The sequence below is a fragment of the Sinocyclocheilus rhinocerous genome, unplaced genomic scaffold, assembly GCF_001515625.1.
Source record: "Sinocyclocheilus rhinocerous isolate Xijiao unplaced genomic scaffold, SAMN03320098_v1.1 scaffold1012, whole genome shotgun sequence".
In the NCBI taxonomy this organism is placed as follows: domain Eukaryota; kingdom Metazoa; phylum Chordata; class Actinopteri; order Cypriniformes; family Cyprinidae; genus Sinocyclocheilus; species Sinocyclocheilus rhinocerous.
In genome coordinates, this window is record NW_015640039.1 from 518,990 (window position 1) to 541,720 (window position 22,731).

The 22,731-nt window shown below is 39.0% G+C and overlaps 1 protein-coding gene across 1 annotated transcript in view; it reads right to left on the bottom strand.

Moving 5' to 3' along the window:
• Positions 1–10,848: 10,848 nt before the first annotated feature.
• Positions 10,849–22,731, bottom strand: part of LOC107752281 (Down syndrome cell adhesion molecule-like protein 1 homolog) — a 155,334-nt gene continuing 143,451 nt past the window's right edge. The window contains exons 21-33 of the mRNA XM_016568217.1: positions 20,087–20,240; positions 18,751–18,868; positions 18,411–18,574; positions 17,852–17,950; positions 16,974–17,162; positions 15,411–15,698; positions 14,988–15,143; positions 14,270–14,300; positions 14,011–14,132; positions 13,703–13,855; positions 13,416–13,610; positions 12,953–13,264; positions 10,849–12,278 (exon numbers count right to left, since the gene is read on the bottom strand). Of these exons, the coding sequence (XP_016423703.1) occupies positions 11,746–12,278; positions 12,953–13,264; positions 13,416–13,610; positions 13,703–13,855; positions 14,011–14,132; positions 14,270–14,300; positions 14,988–15,143; positions 15,411–15,698; positions 16,974–17,162; positions 17,852–17,950; positions 18,411–18,574; positions 18,751–18,868; positions 20,087–20,240 (2,514 nt within the window). The 3' untranslated portion in view covers positions 10,849–11,745. The remainder of the gene's footprint in view (positions 12,279–12,952; positions 13,265–13,415; positions 13,611–13,702; positions 13,856–14,010; positions 14,133–14,269; positions 14,301–14,987; positions 15,144–15,410; positions 15,699–16,973; positions 17,163–17,851; positions 17,951–18,410; positions 18,575–18,750; positions 18,869–20,086; positions 20,241–22,731) is intronic.

Sequence of the window (22,731 nt, forward strand, 5' to 3'; positions counted from 1 at the left end):
CACCGTGGACGAAGCGGAGTCCAGCCCGGGGTCGTCACATATGGTTGCCGCAAGCCCTCCGGACGCTCCTTCGTCGAATCCGCCGGCCGCGCCGTTCTCAAGCCCGCCTCCGCATACTCTAGGCCGCGGCTCACTCTAGGCCTCCGTGTGTGGTGCTGTGTTTTGTTGTGAAAGCGAAACTACTTTGTTTGGTCTTCTACGGTGGCCGAGAAGTGCTAAACAAATCACAATTCTGAAATCAAAATAACAAATTACAAACGCAAATGCAAGTCTTAAAAACAAAATAACAATTCAGAAAGTACAACAACAATTCAGAAAACATTATAACAAGTCAGAAAACACAATGACAAATTTGAAAACAAAATAACATTAATAACAAACCAATGATTAATCCCAAACCAATGGCGCTGTCTCAAACTATACCTACCTTTTCCGGTTTGTCTGATTTGTCGTTGTGTTTTCTGACTTGTTATTTTGTTTTCTGAATTGTTGTTGTGCTTTCTGAATTGTTATTTTGTTTTTTAGACTTGCATTTGCGTTTGTAATTTGTTATTTTGTTTTCAGAATTGTGATTTGCTCTGCACTTCTCGGCCACCGTAAAAGTTAGTTATTCAGGTCTGGAGTACATCAAGTGAGTACATCATTTTCATTCTGGACAGAATTATCCACTTAAAGTGTGTAGGCCTATTTTCTATGCAATGGCATTACCAAGTGGAACAGTAACAGGTTTCAAACCCATACGTTCTCCCATCTACTATTGGTTGAAAAATAGATAGCCCCGCCCACAAACTCACATGATTGGTTCAAGCACTGTTGCTATGCCAGGCTTGTCAGAATGCTCAAATAAACAAAACAATGTTTTGGTAGCACCACAATGATCACACTTTTCTGATAAATAAACCTACAAATGGCTTATTTATAGTTGTCTGAGCATATTAATATATATATATATATATAAAGTATTTTAACAATTAAAACTTTTTTTGGTTTGTTTTACAGTTTGAGGGCCAGAGAAGGAACAGCATAGGCGTTTACAGAAAGAGTAAGTATGAACATATCTGATATTGTATTCTGAAACAAAAGCTGTAAAATAAAATAAAATATTTTATCATTGTTACATATATAAAATCATAAAATATTCTGTAAAGTATTCTCTAATTCTCAAAATATTATCTAGTTTTAATCACTCCCTTGTTTTTTAGACTCTTCTTCCAGTAATGGACACACCAAAACTTCTGCTGACAAGGCAGCGGCTACAATTCAGAACCAGTACAGGAAGTACCAGCAAAATAAGCAGAAAGACCACAAATGAAAGCTAAACTGTTAGCTTTTGAAGTGTCCATTTCACGCTCATCAAACCCAGTATTCTCCTCTCTGAACCCTATTACCCCAGCAACTGTCCACATGCAAACCTGGTCTCCATCAATGCTAAAGGACAGCACCTGTGAGCGGCACAGTCACATATTCTGATTTACAGATAGCTGACACCTGCATGAAAACACGTTCACACAATGACAAACATTTCAGACCATTTGCTGATAACGGACACCACAAACTTCAGACACATAAACACTCAGATCTTTATGATAAATAAGGACGATATGTACATAAAACATGCAGACTACATACAAAATAAAATATAGCAAAATATTACAGGAATCTACTCCACACATTTCTTTTTTTCAATGCCCTCTGAGTTTTTGTCAGATCTAACTCAATTCTGAGGACAACTGTGTCCTCAAAATATAGTTAAATAAACCCCCCCATCATTGTAACATTTATGTTACATACTACGTGGGTATGTGCCTAGGTGAGGAAGTGCAATGTGAAAAATACATATCTGTCATTTGAAAGCCTGCAGAGAGCAGTGTGTATTTTTCAACTGATAATGTATGAGTGATTTGTATACACTCACTGCCATGGCAACGTACAATCACATTCAATAAAGATTTTATTTAAGTCCCACGTTCTTGCTCCAAGATGTAATGTCATTCTTCCCTCTGCTGGTGAGCTAGTGCTAGTGAAAGGCTCAAAAATCAGTTGCCCACAAATCCTGAATAGAGAATTTGAAAATATAAACAATAAGTTCTGAATGTGTAGTTGCAAGTAAGATATATATAAAAAATTAATAAATAAAAATGCTAACTATGACGGTAGTCCCGCCAAACACACGTTTATTTACTTTACAATGCGCAGGCGCATTAGCCAGATTAGTCTGAAAAATGTCAGTGATTTATTGTACTGCATGTGATTTGACCTAAGGAGGCACGATCGATTTATTATCAGAATTTAATGTTGGAAAGTAATCTTTAATGGTTTTAGAAACCATTTTCTTTCATCTTTCAAGTAAATAAGGGTTTGCAGGACTGCTGACTTTCGGTGTTACAAATATGGCCGACGAGTGAACGCTTCCATACGTTTTATTTTATATCCGCAACCCCCATTATTACGCATGGATGACTATTAATAGAAACTGGAATAGGCACCAACACCGTATACACGCAGTTTGGAAGATATGGATGACAATGTCTTCATTGGCACTGGTAAGGTAACCAAACAACTATTGCTTTATTGTATTATTGACGCTCCCTCTAGATGTCAGTATGAGTTCAAGGCGAGTTTTAATGAACAAAAATTACTAAGTGTACCTTAGTGCACTACATAAATGCAAACTATGGAGCAAATTTTGTGCCAATATTCACCAAACTAATCCAGCGTTTTGCAAATAAACACAATCTGCTTTGCAAAGAAAAACTCGACTTTCAAACAAACGCAAAGTGATTTGCAAATACAAAACTCTATTTGAGAGAAAATGCAGAGGTATGGACAAATGTATGTATTGTGTGTTACAACTGTGAGATTAATTTGCCTTTTTATGAGGAGACTTGGCTTGATTTTCTCACAAATGCTTGCAGGCAGATTTTCTCACAAATGCAATTAAGCAACTTCCTTTTCCAAAAACAGTAGATGGCGCTGTCGGTCAATTTACGCTAGTCTCCCGAGACCCGGAACACCTGTTGACCTTTTCAGAGAATACAGCAGACCAACATGAGTGGGGAACAGGTGAGTTTCTGTCTTACTATATCTATAATTAACCATTTAGATGTTTTCACAAAGCGACTCTACTACAATGTCAGTGAAATTCACAATAAGTGCTGTAAAGTTGTAACATGATTGATTAGTTCAAAAATAAGTAGTGACATGACTAAACATTTAACAAGGCCAGTGCTTCTCAAAATCCGGATTCCGGAGGGAATTCAATCCGGACCCGCCTCCATTTCGTATTCCAAGAGCACTAATTATATTTCCTACTTTGACAAACGCATGTTAAACTTGCAAATCATTTTAGTTTTTTGTTTTTTTTATGTCTTTTTGGAGATGGTCCGAAATGAAAGCGAAGGCGAGATATTGAAACTTTTCCTTCATGACATTTGTTGTCATGACATCCAGTGAGCATATGAGGTATGACATAATCGGGCGACATTTCACTGCTAATATGAGTAATATTTTTTTTCTTTTTGTTATCACTTAGATTATGGCCATTTGAGTTATATGTGGTGGCTCGTCACAATATCAAAACTGACCGCCACAAATATATTTTCCAAAAGGCTATACTTCATTGAATAAACTGAGCACTGCACATTTCAAAATTAAATTGCAGCGTGGGTGTTTTTATATGAATGTATCTTTGAAAAGAACGGACCGTCTTCAGAAAAGCTTCGATGTCATTTTAATTTCGTCTTTCCTGTAAAGCCTGATAAAGTAGCGTTTGTGAGCGCAGCGCTGTTTTGCTTACAGCCGTTACCGGAGAAACCGCTATATCTCCCGCTCTAGCAGCGCCCCCTGCTGGCAGAGAATGAATTTGCATTTGCAAGTCTGTGGGAAACACTGGTGTCTGTCAGCAAACATAAACAAAAAGCATCCTTCAGAACTGTTTTGAGAAGGTGCTTAAGTTTTGAGCCATGTATTATTACTCTGAATTAGGCTACTACTACTACTACTATTACTAGGGATGCACCGATACTGGTCTCCTGTACTCGTTAAAATGCCCCGATACCAAACGCCTTTATTTTTTTAATTAACGTTAATTTGTTATGCATGTTATGTATGTTTATTAAAAACAAGTTTAGTAATAACCAATTGTTCCGGTCCGGACCTTTGACACTGATGAAAATTCAGCTCGCTCCACTTTCATCATGGATATAAGCTGCCTTAACAATAACATGGAATCAATAAGAAGATGCCGATCACGGAAACTAATAGCAGAGTTAGGTAAGAATCTATTCGTATTGCAGTTTTTGTCACTATTCTACATGTGCAGTAAACTGTAGCACATGTTGTACACCTTCAAACGTGTGACTGTCAAATTTTGTTTGTAACCATTTTCCCAAAAGTTCATTGCTGAATTATAAGTCTGGATCTGTAATTTAATTTATGTATACTGTAATAGACATTGAGCTGCAAAAATAATTCCTGAATCCTAGTAAGAGTTTTTTGTTACAGTGTTATTGATCTCAGTGTTCTCTGGGTAGGAAAGTCATCTGTGTATTTGAATTGTGTGTAAGCATTTACAGTCTTTTTCAACTGCTTACACACAAAATCTTTACTTGTCACACAATTTCTGAAACCTGACACAAATATTTTCTAGATCCGCCCCTGAAACCAACTTAAATTTTCATAAGGGATATCATAGTTTATTATCATATTTATGTTTATATATAGCATAGTTTATATGCACGCCTTGTACAACTTTTAAAACTAAAAGTGGCCTGTAAGGAGATATTTCATATTTCAACTAATATTTTACACTGAATACCGGCAGATTTTAGTCTGACAATAGCCTGTTTGGAAAAATCCAACTAAAAAATGTGTAGCTTTTTATATATAGCTGAGCAACATTTTAACTCATGAAGTTAAGAATAAAAGGCTACTGTCAGGAATTATATTAGTTGCTTTTCAAAATGCAAACGTTCGTCATCTGAGTCACTCCGAGAAGAGTCCTCACTGTCCAGAGTGTGTCTTCACCCATGTAGCGCGCCATCATCCAACGCGCAGAAAAAGAAAGTAGGCTAAATTCTATGATGAAGCTTGACGTTTTGATGCCATTTTTCGGGGGCATCTACATGTTTACCTGGCTGACCTCAGATCATTAACATGTGAACAGAGTGCTCGGCCTAAGGCGGGATCACATTAGTGACAATGAGGTGAGACAGGAGAAACTGTACCTCTCCTTACTTTCATACGGATTATATAATCAGAGAATATTTGTTTTCAATTTGAATTGGTTTTAAAACTAGACATTTCAATCTTTCTATACATATATGTATCATGTATTTGAGGCACATATTCACTGAGATTCAGGTTGTTTTATTCATGTGCCTGTGAAGAAAGTTCCTGGAGACCTAAGGCGGGATCACATTAGTGACAATGAGGTGAGACAGGAGAAACTCTACCTCTCCTTACTTTCATACGGATTATATAATCAGATAATATTTGTTTTCAATTTGAATTGGTTTATTTAAAGGTAGACATTTCAAGCTTTCTATACATATATGTATCATGTATGTGGGGCACATATTCACCGAGATTCAAGTTGTTTTATTCATGTGTCTGTGAAGAAAGTGCCCGGAGACCGAGACGGCAAAGAGCACACCCTGTTTGTTTTCTTTATTTTACAAAAGCACATTGTTTTGTTGTTATTACGACTATACTCAAATAAAAGTAGACCCTTTGCAGTTTCAAACGATGCCATACTCGTATCTGTATTTTTAGTTATTTTCGTGGTCATTGAGAAAACGTGACAAAACGCGCCGGCGCGGTCTTCGACCCCAAAGATAATTTTCTAATCATTACATTGTTAAAATCATTCTGAAATACTGGTAAACGACTGTTTATTAAATGCTGAATTTAGTATTATATCAGCGTGAACTTGATCCTTCTCCCCAATTCACAGGACAAGAGTGACACCAGAAGAGAAATATTCATCATTTTACTTAGCTTAAAAAATGCATAATTATTTTAGATACAAATGATTGCACAGTGTTACAACATTTAAAAAAGCTTTTAGATATTGTACTAAATAATGTGATTTGTTTTCAATTTTTTTATTAATAATTAATGACCTCTTGGGTGATTTTACTATATCTGATACTAAATTAAATTGTCTAAGCTTTAATTTTTGGTACAACATATTGTCGCTATCCATAATACATTTGCATTTTAGCATTACAATATATTGTGACACGATATATTGTTATACTCCTGCATCGTTTTGAATGTTGAACAATTGTATCAACATATGCATATATTCTATATCCCACGATCCAACAGAGGATAAGAGGTATGGAGAATGGATCAGTTTTTATAGGGAAAGACTGCCTAGTTAAATGCCTAGCCATGTCACTACTGATTTTTGAACTAATCAATCATGTTTACAACTTTACAGCACTTAATGTGAATTTCACTGACATTGTAGTAGGGTCGCTTTGTGAAAACATCTAAATTAGTGATGGGCAAACTTGGCCCTTCCAGGCCACTTTCCTGCAGAGATTTGATCCAACCCTGATAAAACTCACCTGCCTGTAGCCTTCTAGTAGTCTTGAAAGACAATGATTAGCAGGTTCAGGTGTTTGGTTTTTTTTTGGGGTCTTACAAGGGTATTTTTTGGGGTCTTACAAGGGTACTTGTGATCATACAAGGGTAAATAAAGAACTGGGGCCGGTTGCAGACTGGTCATAACTTTTTATTTTCAGTTATGAAAAGGTAGACTGGTCTTATTTGTATTGGAAAAGTAAGACTGATAACTACTTGGCAACTGCTAGTAAGGTTTGTATAGTATTTTCTTTACTCTTTAATAAACTATGTCTAAAAAGAGTACTATTTTATGTATTTGAGGTCTGAGATGTGGGAATATTGAAGAGAGAGAGGGCAAACATTTAGCATTTTAGGTCAGCATTGCCGTCTAATCAGCCAATATTGTCTTAAATAGCCTGCATAGCACTTTATCTTTTATAACATGGGATTTTGACCAAATATATTGAATCTTGATTTTTGTAAAATGTTGGAACAAGATGTTATTTTTATTTATTTATTTTTTGTAAAAAAAAATCAGTTTTTGACATATAAGGTAATAAAATATTTTTAAAAATACCTTAAAGTAACTACAAATGAGCATGTAAAACAAATATAAAAAATAAATAAAAAATCCATGTGGAGCATGCCCCCGGTTCTCACCTTTTTTCCCCCTTACCTGTTTGCATCTCTGGCACTACAATTGCACTACTGAAAACAATTGCTACAATTGTTTTCTGTATTTAATTGTTGTTTTATGTAAAATGTAGGGATAGATGGAAGGATGGAATATTTATTTTATTTAAAAAAAATCACACAAGGGACAAGGCACCATTCATAGAAAGATAGCTTTATTGCACAAGGTGTTGGAGTACTCTTTTTCTGTTTTTGTTTTGTTTTCATAGAAAAAAAAAAAACTGTATATTTAAACACAAGCAATTGCAAATTGAAGCAACTTTTCCATAAAAGTTTAGGAATCCCCTCCGCATTTTTTAAACTTTTTTTTCCCTTTTAGTTATTTGTCTCCTTTTCCTTTTTCTTTTAATAACCAGCAAAATATTCAGAGCATGCAATGCCATTTTTCGTCAAGTTAACCAAAAGGTAGAAACGAAACAAAAGTAAAAACAAACAAAACAACCAACAACATAAATTAATAAAAACATAAGACAAATTATAAAAAGGAGAAAATAAATGAAACGCCAGACATCTGGTCTGGGTTCATGTGCCCCATTCAAAACTCAAGGTGTAAAGTATTTTTTGTTAGATTTTATACTTTTTTGTCTTTTTAATCCCCTCACATTTAAAGTTATACCTTTAACCAGACTTATAATTGTGCTCTGGTTGCTAATGGAGATGTCGAAAATAGTAATTATTTATACAAAACAGTTTCATATATACAAGAGTCTTTATTTGTAGATTAGAAATTATGCTGACAGGGAGGTCTTGGGAATAGCAGGAATTTTTATTGGTTGAGGAAAAGGGGCTAATCGGATCATTCGGGCGGGGAAACAGGCGTGTGGGGATGGAGTTCTGTTCCTGACTCCGCCCAATATCCACACAGCTTCTCCTGTGATTGGTTGGAGCTTGGGGGTCCCTGATTCGACTGGCTAAACAGGCCTGCCCCGTTGCGCAACACAACTGCATTTTCTTTTCAACACAAATCATCATAGAACCAAACAAAAACTAAGTTGGATACATCTATTTTCATAAAAGAATGCAACCGAGGAAAAAAAAAATCTAATTCATTTTAAGTCAGCAACTGTCTTTTAAATATGAAAAACATGGGACGTGGGGGCTTTCTGGGGTGGTCAAGGGAATATTTTCACAAGATGTTTCACCTGAACAGGCATGAATACTGATATAGATATCGGTCTAATCCTAATGAAACATGTTCATGGCAAAATGCACTGGGCACGTCTGCCATCAGACAGACTTAATAACCCAGTCAGTGGGCATTTGAGCAGCAATAAGAGGAACACATACGTCTTTCACTGTTTTTAAAACAAGTCCACATTCTTCGCAACTCTATCTGAAGTTTGGGTTAGATCTGGGTGATCAAATTTATTTATCTTACACAACTTCGGGTACACTGTAACACAATCCTAATTTATCAAGCCACCAATAAAACATCTCCTGGTAAGTCAAACAGATTTTTTTTTTTTCATATGCCACAAACAAAAATTGTTCAATCCGCTCAATTTTTAAACCCAACACGACATGTCCCTACTCTGTACCTTAGGATTTGTTGTGTCAAGTCTTCCTAACATGAGATATGATCAGGCGGCTGCATGAAACTGAATCCTGTTGTACAAACAATAAATGTGTGCTATTTCCTGTGCTGAAGTCTGCAGGGGTTGTGTGTTCTAACACACCAATAAATATGCACTACATAAATGTAGCAATCTTTCCCCTGATAAATAAGATCTAAACTATCAGACGTGCTGAAAGCTTGAATTTTTAATATCACAGGAGCAATCTCACCTTAAAGGAATAGTTCACTCAAAATTAACATTTTGTCATCATTCACCATCTATTCACTGTTCATCAATTATTCCATACAATGAAAGTCAGTGGGGTCCAAATTTTGTTCATTTAGACCTGTTAGAGCCATTTCTATTTCTATGTTTCTATTATTTTTACACACTGCATCATCTTCTTTTTTCCATTTTATGATGGGTGGAAACCAGCGTTAAGGTGCAATACGCTATGTTGGAATATCAACCAGATATTACTGGTGCTGGATTATTTCTGGTATTACCGTATCAATATTTCACTTATCGCCAATAGCAGTATTTTGTGACACCCCTACTTTCACTGTATGGACAAGACACTTCTGTGTTCCACAGAAGAAATAAAGTTGTACAGGTTTGGAACAACATGTGGGTAAGTAAATAATGACCGAATTTTAGTTTTTGGGTGAACTGTCTCTTTAGGGACCTGATGTAAAGCTCTCAAAGCACTGTGGGTATTTTAAACAATTCATTGGGCAGTAGAGATGGTGCATGGATTCAGATGGCACTCACAGATGTCCATCTATGAGCTGGAGTTGCAGTGGCAAATTTCCATTGTTTCCAAGCAACTGTAGAGAGTGTGTTCGGAAATGTCCATAAATATCTCCTTCATACCATACAGGCGTGTTGCACTATGCAGCCCGGCTGATTATAACAATGACAGGAAGTTAGTTTGGGAACCTCAACGATCTTTCCCCAGAATTCCCAACCGCGGCATGTCGAAACACACCCTCTGCCGTTCTTTTTCAATCTCTCTTAGTTATGTTACCCGTTTATCTCAGCGTTTCGTGATCGACACCTCCTCTCGCTTACTGCTGCACCTCCCACTGAGCGATTGTCTTCAAATCTTTTTTTAAAATAAAATTTTTCTTTTTCAATTAGATATGGCATTAAATCTCTGCACTCACCATGTATATATTTACTATATCTTTAGATAGAAATATATATGTATATATTTTGACAACAAACATTGCAATATATTTTCTTTTTTTTTTCTTCTTTTGTATTGCAGGAGCCCTGATGTAGTACTTTTTTTTTCCATTGAAATCATTGGGAGAGTTTGTCGATTTTTGGAAGTTTCTCTGTGATGGGGCTTTGCTTTGGAAACTGAGTGAACGAAGGAGGGTTGAGAGGCATTTCGATCCATTTAGGGGTTGAATGAAACCTTCCCCTCCTACATTTCACTCATTCCCTCCTTTATCCACCCCTGCGCTACCTAAAGCTAGAGTCTCTAAGACCTTCGAATAGGAACGACCGCTAGAGTCTTCGTGTGGGGAAGGAAAGCAAAGAATAAAGAGAAACGATGAACAAACGCAGAAAAGCTACACAGCGACGGCAGATATCTCTCCCTCTCTGTTCACGGGCCCGTCTGCCTCTAATTCCTCCCTACCTCTCTGCCCTCTTCCCGCCTTTCTGCCTGTGCTCGGTCCATCCAGGAGAGGCTGTTAGGCGTTCACAGTGAGACAGAGGAAGTGGTAACGTTTTTGGGGGAGGTCTGGGTGGGGAAGGAGGGGTGATAAGTATATGGCATCAAACACAAACAATCGAACGAACGAACGAACAAACAGCAAAACAAGAGCCTTTCTTTCATATCGAAGGGAGTCGAGAGAGAAGAGAAGGGAGATGCATCCACCCTTTACATACTTTCTCCAACTTATCCCCCCTTTTCAGATGGACTCTAGACCTTGTTGCTCAGTGGGTGGCACTTGGCGTCTTCAAGCCGGTCCGATGCCAAGAGACCAAGCACGCAGGCTAGGTCGAGAGGTCCTTTAAAGGTGTGTGCTGGCCACATGTATACATATATATTTACACATATACATACACATGCACACACACACCACACGTACACAAGCTTGAGAAAGCTCAGTGGATCCACCCGGCCCTCCTTAGTGCTAAAGTTCAAAATTTCGAAAATAGAAAACCGAACAACAAAATAAAAGTACAGTAACCATACATCCGCTGTGAAAATGGCTCCAGACATTTTTTTTCCACGTTTTTTTTTTCTTGTTTGTTTACAAAATAGTCAATAACACTCTATACTGTGTCATCAATTGCATGAAAAAAATCCCAAAGACTCGATTCAGGCGGTCGAGACTTTCGTCTTCGAGCTGTTTTTCCAGACCATTGTGGATCAGGAGGGGCGGAAGGTGGACACCGTGGTGGATTTGTTTATGCATAAGCTTTCCGAGGCAATGCGTTGCAGTATGAGAGACATAAAAAGAGACACTTTTTTTGACAGCCTAAAAACATCTAGACAGGTTAATGTGAAACAATATATCTCTTAAAACCGCTTTTTCCTATTTTCTGAAGTCGAGAAATCAAATGAACAAGTGCACATGGAAAGCATTTCGTGCATAAGGTCCAAGGTGTCTTTGACAGAGAGAAGAGAAAGGAGAGAGGGGAAGAAAGCGAGAGAGAAGGACAAAACGTAAGGCAAAATAAAAAAAAGGCAGAATTGGGGGAAAGGGTCCTGGGGTTTGGCATATTTAATCCTGGAGAAGGCCAGATAAAAAAGCTTGAGCAGAAGAATAAAAAAAGGAAAGCAAAAAAAAAGGTAACAGAGAGGAAAAGAGAGAGACCCCTGTCCCGCCATTGTTCATTTCCGCCCCTGCCCAGACTCCAGGAGTGTGGGAACGTACTGTATGTGTATACGTATGTGTGTGAGCTACACCAGAGTGTAGGATTTGGAGTACGCCCCAGCATTCTGCTTTTGCAGTCTGCCCAGGCCGGACGAGCTGCTCTCGAGCAGAGAGTCTCTGGATCCCCCGACCTTGGAACTGCCAGGCGTCAGGCCGCTGCCTCCCGTGGAGCTCGCGCTGGCTCCTGCTCCAGCGGCAGCTGCCCCGCTTGGGGCTGAGGAGGTGGAGGAGGTGCTGGGCATGGTGAGAGTCCTCTGGGGCAGGGTGGCTGTGCCTGAGCTGATGCTGGAGCTCCCAGCGGCCCCGCTTGAAGCTGGGCCTGATATACCAGAGGCCCCTGAGCTGGTCAGGCTGCTCAGGCCGCCGTGGCCCAGTGTCAGGGCCTGCTGCTTGGAGGGGTCTAATGTCATGTGACGGCCCTGTGTGTGGTAGGCCCGGGCGGCAAGGCTCCGGATGGAGGCCTCACGAGGCGGGACCACAGGGCAGGGGTCGTGCAGCTCCGCTTGTTTCCGGAAGAAAGGGTCGGTCTTCATGTAGAGGGGGAGGTTACAGTACTCACCTGTAGGACAGAGACAAGTGTCAGTAAAACAATGTTAAATGGCAGCTTCTGTAGTTGGAGGCTATTCTATAGATATCGCTTTAATATATATGTGACCCTGGACCACAAAACCAGTTGCAAGTCGCACGGATATATTTGTAGCAATAGCCAACAATACATTGTATGGGTCAAAATGAATAATTTAATGAAATTATTATGGGCCAAAAATCTTTAGGATTTATTAAAATAATTTAACAATCATCAGGATTAATAATCTAATCATTAGGATTAGGATAAGTAAAGATCATGTACCCTAAAGATATTTTGTAAATTTTCTATCGTAAATATATTAAAACTTAATTTTTGATTAGTAATATGTGTTGGTAAGGACTTCATTTGGACAATTCTAAAGGCGATTTTCTCAATATTTTTGCACCCTCAGATTCCAGATTTTCAAATAATTGTATCTCAGCCAAATATTGTCATATCCTAACAAACCATACATCAATGGAACGTTTATTTATTCAGCTTTCAGATGATGTATAAATATTTTTAAGTTTAAAAAAATTGACCCTTATGACTGCTTTTTTTTGACTTATTCTTATTTCCAGAATAAGTTCTGGAAATTACACAAGCTGGACTTCACAGCTCCATCAATAAACGTTTAACACCCCCAAAATGTGTTGTCAACTCACTCTTGTTGGCGCGGTGCGGAATGGGCACTGCAACGTTTTTGCCGCGGTCGTAATCCTGCGGTTTGGGCGGAGAGGCAGTGAAGCGACAGATGCCTGGTTCGGATGGTGTGCTCATAGAGGTCATGCTGTCTGCGTTATCGTTGGTGCCTGTGGTCATCTGATCAGAGGAGCTGTCAGAGATGAAGCACTCTGTGATCTCGAACTTGGCGTGCTGCAGGTGCTCCTCCAGTTTAGCGTGTTCGTACGCTCGGGCCAGCTCCTCGTAGGTGGAAGACGCACTCTCTGTGGACACCATACTGTTTCGTCCCTTATCTGAGCACAGGAGAGGACAGAATGAGTGTTAACACTTTTCATATGCTGACACTTTCTGTCAAAAGTTTTGGCCAGAATAAGACCAAGTCTGGTTAATGGAACCATAAATATTCTTAAAATCTGAAATGTGTGTGTGTGTAAGTGTGTGGACCTGTGTCCTGGGACAGGCTGGCGCTGTAGCTGTCACTCTCTGTGACCGTAATGCCATGCTGGGAGCCCACTGTCCGCCAATCTGAGGTGAGAGTGCGAGCAGGTGTGGACGCCTGGCATTTAGTCAGAGTCCACTGACTGGAATAGCGGTTCCTCGTGCTGTGCGCAGACTTCACGCTCTTCCTCGATACTGGATCTGAGAAAAGTAATATCAGAGAGTGTATGAAACATTCATTAATTATACCATCTTCCATCTGTTATGAAATGAGTGGGTGAGCTGTGACATACTGGTGCCCGGCCTGATGTCTGACATGTCAATCAAAGGGCCTGTGTTCTGGATGAGGGCGGGGTGATGCACAGACACGCCTGTACAGAAGCTCTGAGGGTTCACTGATTGGCTGAACTCAGTGTCTGTCACAGGGATGGTGGCCTTGTCTTCACCTATCACACACAAAAGAGAAATACACACATGCCTTGAGGAAAAATTTAGTTTTAGGAGTTTAGGATTTTCTTTTAGGAATCAACTCAACTCCATCTCAGATTTTTTTTTATATATATTGCAATAGCATATGATTTGCATATATGCAAACACTGACCTATCTGCTTGATTCCCTCTTTGTCCTCGATGAGCAGTTGCACGCGGGGGATATCTATGTGCAGTCGGGGTCCCTGAGGTGGGCCTTTCACAGGAGTGTCAAAACTTCGATTGTTCTTACTGCTCCAGGTACAAAACAACCACAGACAGACACACACAAACACAGAGGGGAAAAATGTATTGCCACTGCCACTGAGTTTAATGTTTGAGTTTTAATTCTGGAGTTTACTCTGTACACAGACTTCTAAATATATCCTTACCTGATAAGCATCTCAGCCAAGCTCTTAGCATCTACAGATGGAAATGAGAGTAATTTTATTCTAATGATTCTGAAAATGTCTAATGAAAATATGAAAAACAAAAAATAGAAACTATACAGTGGTGGCCAAAATTGTAAGAACACCTGACATATCTGAAATTATTGACCCTTTTTGCCTCCAAAACATGATTTAATTTCATAATGTTCATGAAACATGCAGATGGTTGCTCTGAGCACAACAAATATCAGATAAAGTGAGTTGTACTGTTTTTATCCACTTTTAACTTTAATATTTGGTATGTCCACCTTTTGCAGCAATTACAGCAGCACATCTCTCTCTGGCATAGTGTCAATATATTTCCTGAGAACTTCAACACTAATGTTATCCCATGCCTTCTGTGACTTGAGTCAAAGGCTTTCCTTTGAATGTATAACAGATCTGTCCAGTTTATTTTCCAACTCGCCCCAAATTTGCTCGATGGAGTTGAGGTCCAGACTTTGAGGGGGCCAGTCCATCATTTTCAATGTTCCAGCAGATTCCTTCCATCGCAGGTAGTTTCGGCAATAGTCAATTTTATGGGTATTGTAATGGCCAATTCAACAAAAACCACTGAAACCTCTTAAATATGCCAAGTGTTCTAACAATTTTGGCCACCACTGTATATATAATATTCTATTCAAACAGCATTTTATACATTTTCGGCCTATTTCTCTCTCACCTCTAAGTCTCTTGAGTCTCTTTTCTTTGCGTTTCTTGCGGATAATGAAAAGTAGGGCCATGCCCAGTGTGACGAGGATGACAGGGCAGCCGATAGAGAAAAGCTTTTTAACATCATCCCCTTCCCCTCGTGCTGACTTAATAGGCGGAATAGTGCCTGCGGAGGAAAGGAAATAGAGATAAGTACAGAGATCGAGATAAAAGCTCACGTCAAGGCCTCTTATCTCTAAAATTCAGGCCTAAAAACAGCCTAATTAATTGATTTAGCTGCTAATTGTTCATGTTCTTTTGTGTTGTCCTCTATTACATGCCCTGGCAGAAATATATTTGTACATCCGAACAATTATTGAATGAAAATTGAGTGACTTGACTAATGGTGGCAGAATTACTGGGGAATGAAATTCTCTCTTGCTTGTAAACTTACTACCGTCATAATCCAGAGTGGCAAACTGGGAGCTCTGGTTTCCGCACCCGGCGCTGTTGCATGCCTTCATCTTTAGCTCATACCAAGTGGCCTCACGCAGCTCGGCGAGGAATATGTCAGCTGAGGCATTGGTGCGCACGCTCTGCCAAGCCCAGGTGCCTTTGGGGCGGAACTCTAGCAGGACAGCAGTGATGGGGCAGCCGCCGCTTGTCCAGCCCTGTAGGTTGAGGCGGGCGTGGGTGGAGTTGATGTGAGTGAAGAGGGGCTGGTCTTTATTGAACTGTGGCTCTGCAAAACAAGAAAATATCACATTTTACAATCTATATTATCGTGTGATGTATGGAGTGCTTGCACCTACGTTACGGTTTGGTCAGTTACCCGGATGCGCGGCCATATTGGAGATACTAAGATGTAAACAACAGCATGGATTGCACGGATACTGGACTACTGAAGACATTGTTCTACTAATTTATACTGTCTAAAGCATGGAAAAAAACGTGGAATGTGGAAGTTGCTTAATCATTTAGAGAAGGACTTAGCAAGTTATAAAGGGCATGATATTTTATCTAAAGTTAATGGGTGAAAAAGATCCATAGGAGCAGTATAAGTTAAGATATTAGCCCAATATGTCCCCTACGTGGCAAGCAATGATAAGAACAAACACAAATATTGTCAATATTCTTGCCCTGGAAATCCTGGTTCAGTTTGGCCAACCACAAACGCCTTCTTTCCTCAGACAGTTTTTTGCACTCTTCTCCTTGATTTGTTTGGCAGTCTATAGTATTCCAAATGTGTTTCCCGGTCTGACTGATTAGTACAGCCCAAAACATGACAATAATTGACTTTTCAGCAGCAATAATCAGAAAAATTAGGAAGTTCCGTTCGGTTCAGTGGCATTGTTTACATTCAGTGCCGCCAATGTGGCCGATTGACAATGTGTCCTGAAAACACCCTATTGATGCCATAGATTAATTACCATATAATCTAATTTCACATGTCTAAATGTCACATACAACACCCAATTGATTTAGATTTATCTTCGAATTTTACATTTTTATTATTGGATATTCACTACTGTACAAACTTTTTTTTAAAGAAATTACTCAGTAAGGACACATTAAGTTGATCAGAAGTTATTATAATGATTTCTGAAGGATCGTGTGACACTGAAGAATGGAATAATGGCTGCTGAAAATTCTGCATTGCCATCACATAAGTTAATTACATTTACATCAATTACATTTTAAAATATATTGTGTGGTGAGCATAAGAGACTTATTTCAAAAACAAAAATTTACAGACCCTCAAATTTTGAACGGTAGTGTTTATGAATAAAAATAGATCTTCCACTTTGAACTTGTTTAGCAAATCATTTTTTTTTTTTTTTACACACATTTCTCAAATGTAAAGTAGCAAAACGAGCTTATTTAATTCTAACGGTTAGTGAAATGGAGGAAAATAGTCATAAGGAACTAAATGAATACCATTTTTGGTGCAAGAACATTGATTAAACATGAACTTCAGGGAAGAAAACAAGCTGCAAGAACTGTAATAACTGCTCACCTCTGCCGTGAGTCTTGGCCTCAATGATCTCACTAATGCGACCAGCTCCCACACTGTTTTTTGCTGCAAGTTTGACTTTGTACCAGGTACCACAACGCAGGTTGTCCAACTTGAAAGAGCGTTCACTGGAGCTAATAAAGACATCCTTCCACTCCTCAGTGTTATCTGCTGAATACTGCAGCACGAAACCTGAACATGCAGACACATATGCAATATATTATTGATAGTATTTTATTAATGATATTATTATATTGTATTGTTTTATCAGTTCTTGCAATTCCTGGGATTCAAACTCATCATGTTGGCATTGCAAGCCAAACTCAGAACACTTCCTAACATCACCACCAGATGGCGCATTGACCTTACAGACTAATCTTAGAGTAACAATCTCAGATGAAGTGCTGATCAGATTGCTGTAAACCTCCGTTAGTAACCCAGACAGAGAGAGAAATGCTGACTGCACAGTTATGCAAATAGATGCACAATATGGCGTCGCCCATCATTAGGAGCGGCCTGGATTTGGTGTCTCATTTTGGCTTTGGCAGATGGCAAAATAAAGGGCGCCACAGCAGAAGGATTTACCCACTGACAGCCTTGTATTCTCCTTATTTTCCTCCCACCTTTACACACACAAACATCTCAGTTTTTTTTTTTTGTTAGTTTTTTTTACCTAATTTACTGTGAGATGCAAGCAGTTTGTCAGTAACATGTGACACAGTGACAGATTAATCACAGTCTGAAAGAAAGACGGATAGACAGAAAAAAAGAGAGAGTCTGCAAAATGTAAAGAAACCTTAGGGATATATACATTTACTTTGAGGAGCCCACTATATACAAATTCTGAGGCGACCAGAAAGAGGCAGGACATGTGCTTGTACCTCTGATGGAACTTCCTCCATTGTCTCCAGGGATCCAAGCCAGAGTGATTGAAGAAGTGGACGTGGTGGAAACTGTCAAACGTGGTTGATCTGGAGGCACTATAACACAGGACACACAGAGATTGATGGGAATTTTTTCTTTTAACATTCAAACACCAGCAGTCAATATTTAATATTTTGGCCACCATGGTTTTCCTAGCATTGTGTTTTGACGTAAATCAACTTTTACTTGTCCTGAAACAAGACATCTATATCCATATATAATCTATATCCCCAGCCTATAGATGTGGTCACATTTACTGTTGTTTGGACATTTTTTGTTGTCAAAATTGAGTCATCAATAGGAATCTGTGAAATTGAGAGTGAAAGATTTACACACACAGATTTTGCAACAGGTTTAAGTTGGTCACACAAACTGCCAAACTGACCAACATAACGCTACTTTGAAAGTGACTTGTGAGCTTTATGCACAGCTATTGACAATGGACCTTTTTTGCCCAAAATTGAGCCAAATTCCATGTGACAGCACCTTAACCCGTGAAAGTATGCGCTTACCTACCTTGTACCAGCAGGTTTACGATGATTGTGTCAAACCCCAGTGTGTTGGTGGCCGTGCAGGTGTAGTACCCAGAATCCTCTGCTTTCACAGAGCGCAGCACCAGGGTACCATTTGAAAGAATATTCCGGTGACCATCTTGAGTAACTGGGATGGCGGTGTCCTCACTGTAAGAATCAAATCAGTCATATTGACCTTCTCATCTTTGAATAAATTAGAGGTGAATGTCTGTGAAGAGTCAGAAGACTGAAAAAAGGTATTTTGGTTTGTAAATCTAAACCTTTAAGTTTCTACATTTCAAGGATTCACTGGAAAAACACAGTGATGAAAGCTGATCCTAGACCTGTCTTTGGTCCATTTGATGGTGGGTGTTGGCTCTCCCACTGAGCTGCACGGCAGCCGAACTTCCTTCATCCACGGAGTGGTCACCGTTCCTCCGAAAGACAGGATTTTAGCAGGAGCTGAGTAGGACAAATAAAGAGTCATGTATTAATATACTGGTGAACTAGACTGATTTATTTTTTTGGTATTTTTGCCTTTATTGTGATAGGACAGGTGAGAAATGGGAGGGAGAGAGGGGGGTTGGATCGGGAAAGGTCTGCGAGTTGGGACTCAAACTCGGGACGTCCGCGCAATGGCACTTTATGTCTGCACGCCGCCTACGAGGCTACCAAGCCAACTTAGACGGATATCTTTGACCACTGCGCTCAACTCTTTTGCAGAGTCTCATGCATGACACTACACTATTCTAAAAACATGATACTCAAGTTCAACTTTTTTTTTTTTTTAAATTGCATATTTCAAATTTGAGTTTTTTTCCCATTCCACTGCACTGCACTGCACCTCGCATTATTAAATACAAAAACATTTTCTGTGAACCTCCCCATTAAAAGTATACTTTCTATAATTTAAAGTCTACATGTTATATATGAACATTTAGTGTATTCAAATAATGTTTTTATTTTTTTTACCACATTGGAAATCGTACATACATTAAAAAATCCGGCATCAAGGGACTCTTGCTCTTTAAACTAGCTGTGAATTACTTGTTAAATAAGAACACACACACACACACATTCATAGATCCTCTCCCTGGTTTTCTGACCCAAGAAATATTGATTGAACTGCCCCCGGGCAATCAAGGGACTCTTACTCTTTAAACTAGCTGTGAATTACTTGTTAAATAAGAACACACACACACACATTCATAGATCCTCTCCCTGGTTTTCTGACCCAAGAAATATTGATTGAACTGCCCCCTTCATTGTCTGGCATATTGGCCAGGTCATTGTCTGCCATCTCTGTCTCATTTAGATGCTTTTACTCCTCTCCACATAATAAATGACAGGCTTTACCTCTGTCCATCAGGAGAAAATCAAAGAAAAGGAAGAGAAGAGAGCATCAGTGACAGAGAATGACCTGTAACACCCAGTTCTCACTCAGGTCATCTGCCTTATCAGGCAATTGCACAATTTCTACATGATTGCTAAGTAAATAAAGCTAAATTACAGACAGGAAACCTCAATCATCAATTTCTGCGTGGAAACTGTCAAACTATCTGTTTTGAGATCAAGTACTGACTTTAGTGCATATGTTTAGGTACAGATATGACTGAAGATATATCACACCAGCATGGCTATTAATAATTATTTTTCCCATTAAACTCTAGGTGGACTCACCTTTCCCAGCAGGCTCCACAGTCACCTTCTCGCTGATATTGCCCCGACCAGCAGTGGTGACGGCGGCTGCCCAGATCAAATACTGCTGACCCCGGGTCAGGTGGGTGATTCTGTATATCAGCAGCTCAGGGTTGGCTTCGTATTCGCTGGGTGCCTGGAGAACCCATTGCAGAAACAAATTACAGTTACAAATGTGCCTAGAGCTGATAAAGACAACAGCATAAATTGTCTACTTCTATAGTCAGTTTTCTCTTTTACCTAGTTAGAATTAAAAAATGTAGGTGGGACTTATATATTCAATTCTGGAAACCTGTTTGAAAACAGTAATTATTCTTCTAGTTGGCCATACTACTGAGACAGAAATTAATTAGCTTTAAACAATAAAGTTTATATATAGCTAGTTATCTGAATTAATGTGCAGTCACATCTATCATTGGTCTGCAATCTTTTGTGGACAAAATCTTGTAATTTCAATAGGAATCAGTGAGTTTGTGAGTTTCGCATGAGCATGAAAAAGTTGCCTACACAGAGCGTAAGTGCAACAAAATCACATCAGCAATTTGAAACCATTGTGGAATCTGTGTGAAGACATCTTACTTCCTCACATGAAGTTCCTGATCCCACTTATTCCAACTGAAATGGCAACAACAGTAAATGTGACTGCACCTTTAGTCACGTGAATTCAGAGCATTGAAATTCACACAAATCGCGCTTACCAACGTAAATTTGCTGCGTTGACAAACAAAGTTGCTTGCTTTAAAAGTCACTTATGTGTAAGATGTGCTTCATACATTAATAGATAATTGACAGTGACCTTTTTCCCAGCAAAATTTCACACCTAAATTACAGATTCAGTTTAAAGGTAACACATTTATAACGTAGTTCTGAGCTTTGTTACCATCACAATAATGAATGTTTTACACAACAGAACTGAACTTGCTAAGAATTAACGTGTGTGTTTGCACAGAGAATGTTTTTGGTCTAGCTTTAGGCTCCAGCTCTTATAAAAATGCTTTTTAAAGCTAAAAAATGAAAGTGTGTAACTCTTGGTGTGGCGGCACCTGGAGAAAATGATTATTCAAACACAATTCTTTCCTTTACCCTTGACTTAATAGTGTTTGCTAAATAACACGCTAAGAGAGATTTCGGCTGCTTTTCTTTATGTGAGTGAAAAAGGCTGAACTATGTGTCTGTGTGTGCGTTTGCGTCTATGTATGTGTGTGAGAGAGAGACCCAGGGGGCCTTACACAAGTAGATGAGAGGGTAAAAAGACAATACCCCTAGACACACTAGATCAGTCAGCCTCAGATAACACTAACAATAGAGGCTGACTAATGAGAGATATCTGCTGCTCACCTCAGCATGCGTGAGACACACACACACACACACAAACACACACTCCACGATCAGTATTTCTATTATTATATCCACCTTTCATTGTAATGCACAACAGAAACAACAACGTATGCTGTACACACACATAAATAACATGACGTTAGGCTGTGCTTCCAGCTCTCTGTAATTGTAGTGTGTTTAAGAGAGCCATGTGTCTGCTGTCCAAACGCGTGCTCATCACAGTGAACATCTGCTGCCCACAGACATGCAAACACACACAGTGTCATTCCCACCGATCGCCCTGAATGTTGCCCTGCCATCCTCCGTCATACCCCTCGGCCCTGACGCTAACACATCCACACACACACATAGTGTTGTCTCAATTCATGATGAGATGGCTTTTATGACGGTTTGAGGCTAATGGATTTTGTATAAATATATTTCCATATTCTGTTCATAATCAGAAATATCTTTCTCTCTTTATAGCAGCTGTCTTCTGAGGGAGCATTTTAACTGAAATGGAACCTCATAAGTGATTGATTTGGAACACTTTACATGCTGCACCAGTATGAAAGCAAATAAATAAATAAATAGTATATGTAGATGATAGTAGAAGTAGATACTACAATAGATTTTTAGACGGCTTAAGCGTGCAGACAGCGTCATTATGGTCACATAAGTTCCCCAGGTATGCTTAGACCACTTTGGTCGGCCATCTTGGAAATAACTCTTTCCCTGCACGTGAATATGCCTACTTCCATGCAATATAGCAGGCGAAAAACAGTATGTGAGGTGAGTAGTATGTCCAAATTCATAGTATTTATAAAACAGTAGGCGAAAAGTACCCAGATGACCCGCTATTTCCGCTGAGATTCTAAAGCATGCATCTGATGGATACTTTACTATTGCAGTGACAACATGGTGGGTGTAGTACGTCCAAATTATATTCGTACTACAGACATTCATACTATAACTTACTTTTTAACAGTCGCAAAGTAGGTTTTAGCAACTACTTTACAGTATGCGATTTCAGATGGATCTCCAAGATGAAGTTCATCACAATGCATTCTGAGCTAGCCTTCTTTGCAAACCCATAAGACCTTTGTTCATCTTCAGAACAAAAATTAAGATATTTTTGATGAAATCCGAGAGCTTTCTGACCCTGCATAGACAGCAACACAACCACAATATTTAAGGCCCAGAAAGGTAGTAAGGAAGGCATTAAAATAGTCCATGTGACATCAGTGATTCAACCTCAATTTTATAAAGCTAAAAAAATACTTTTTGTGCACAAAGAAAACAAAAATAAT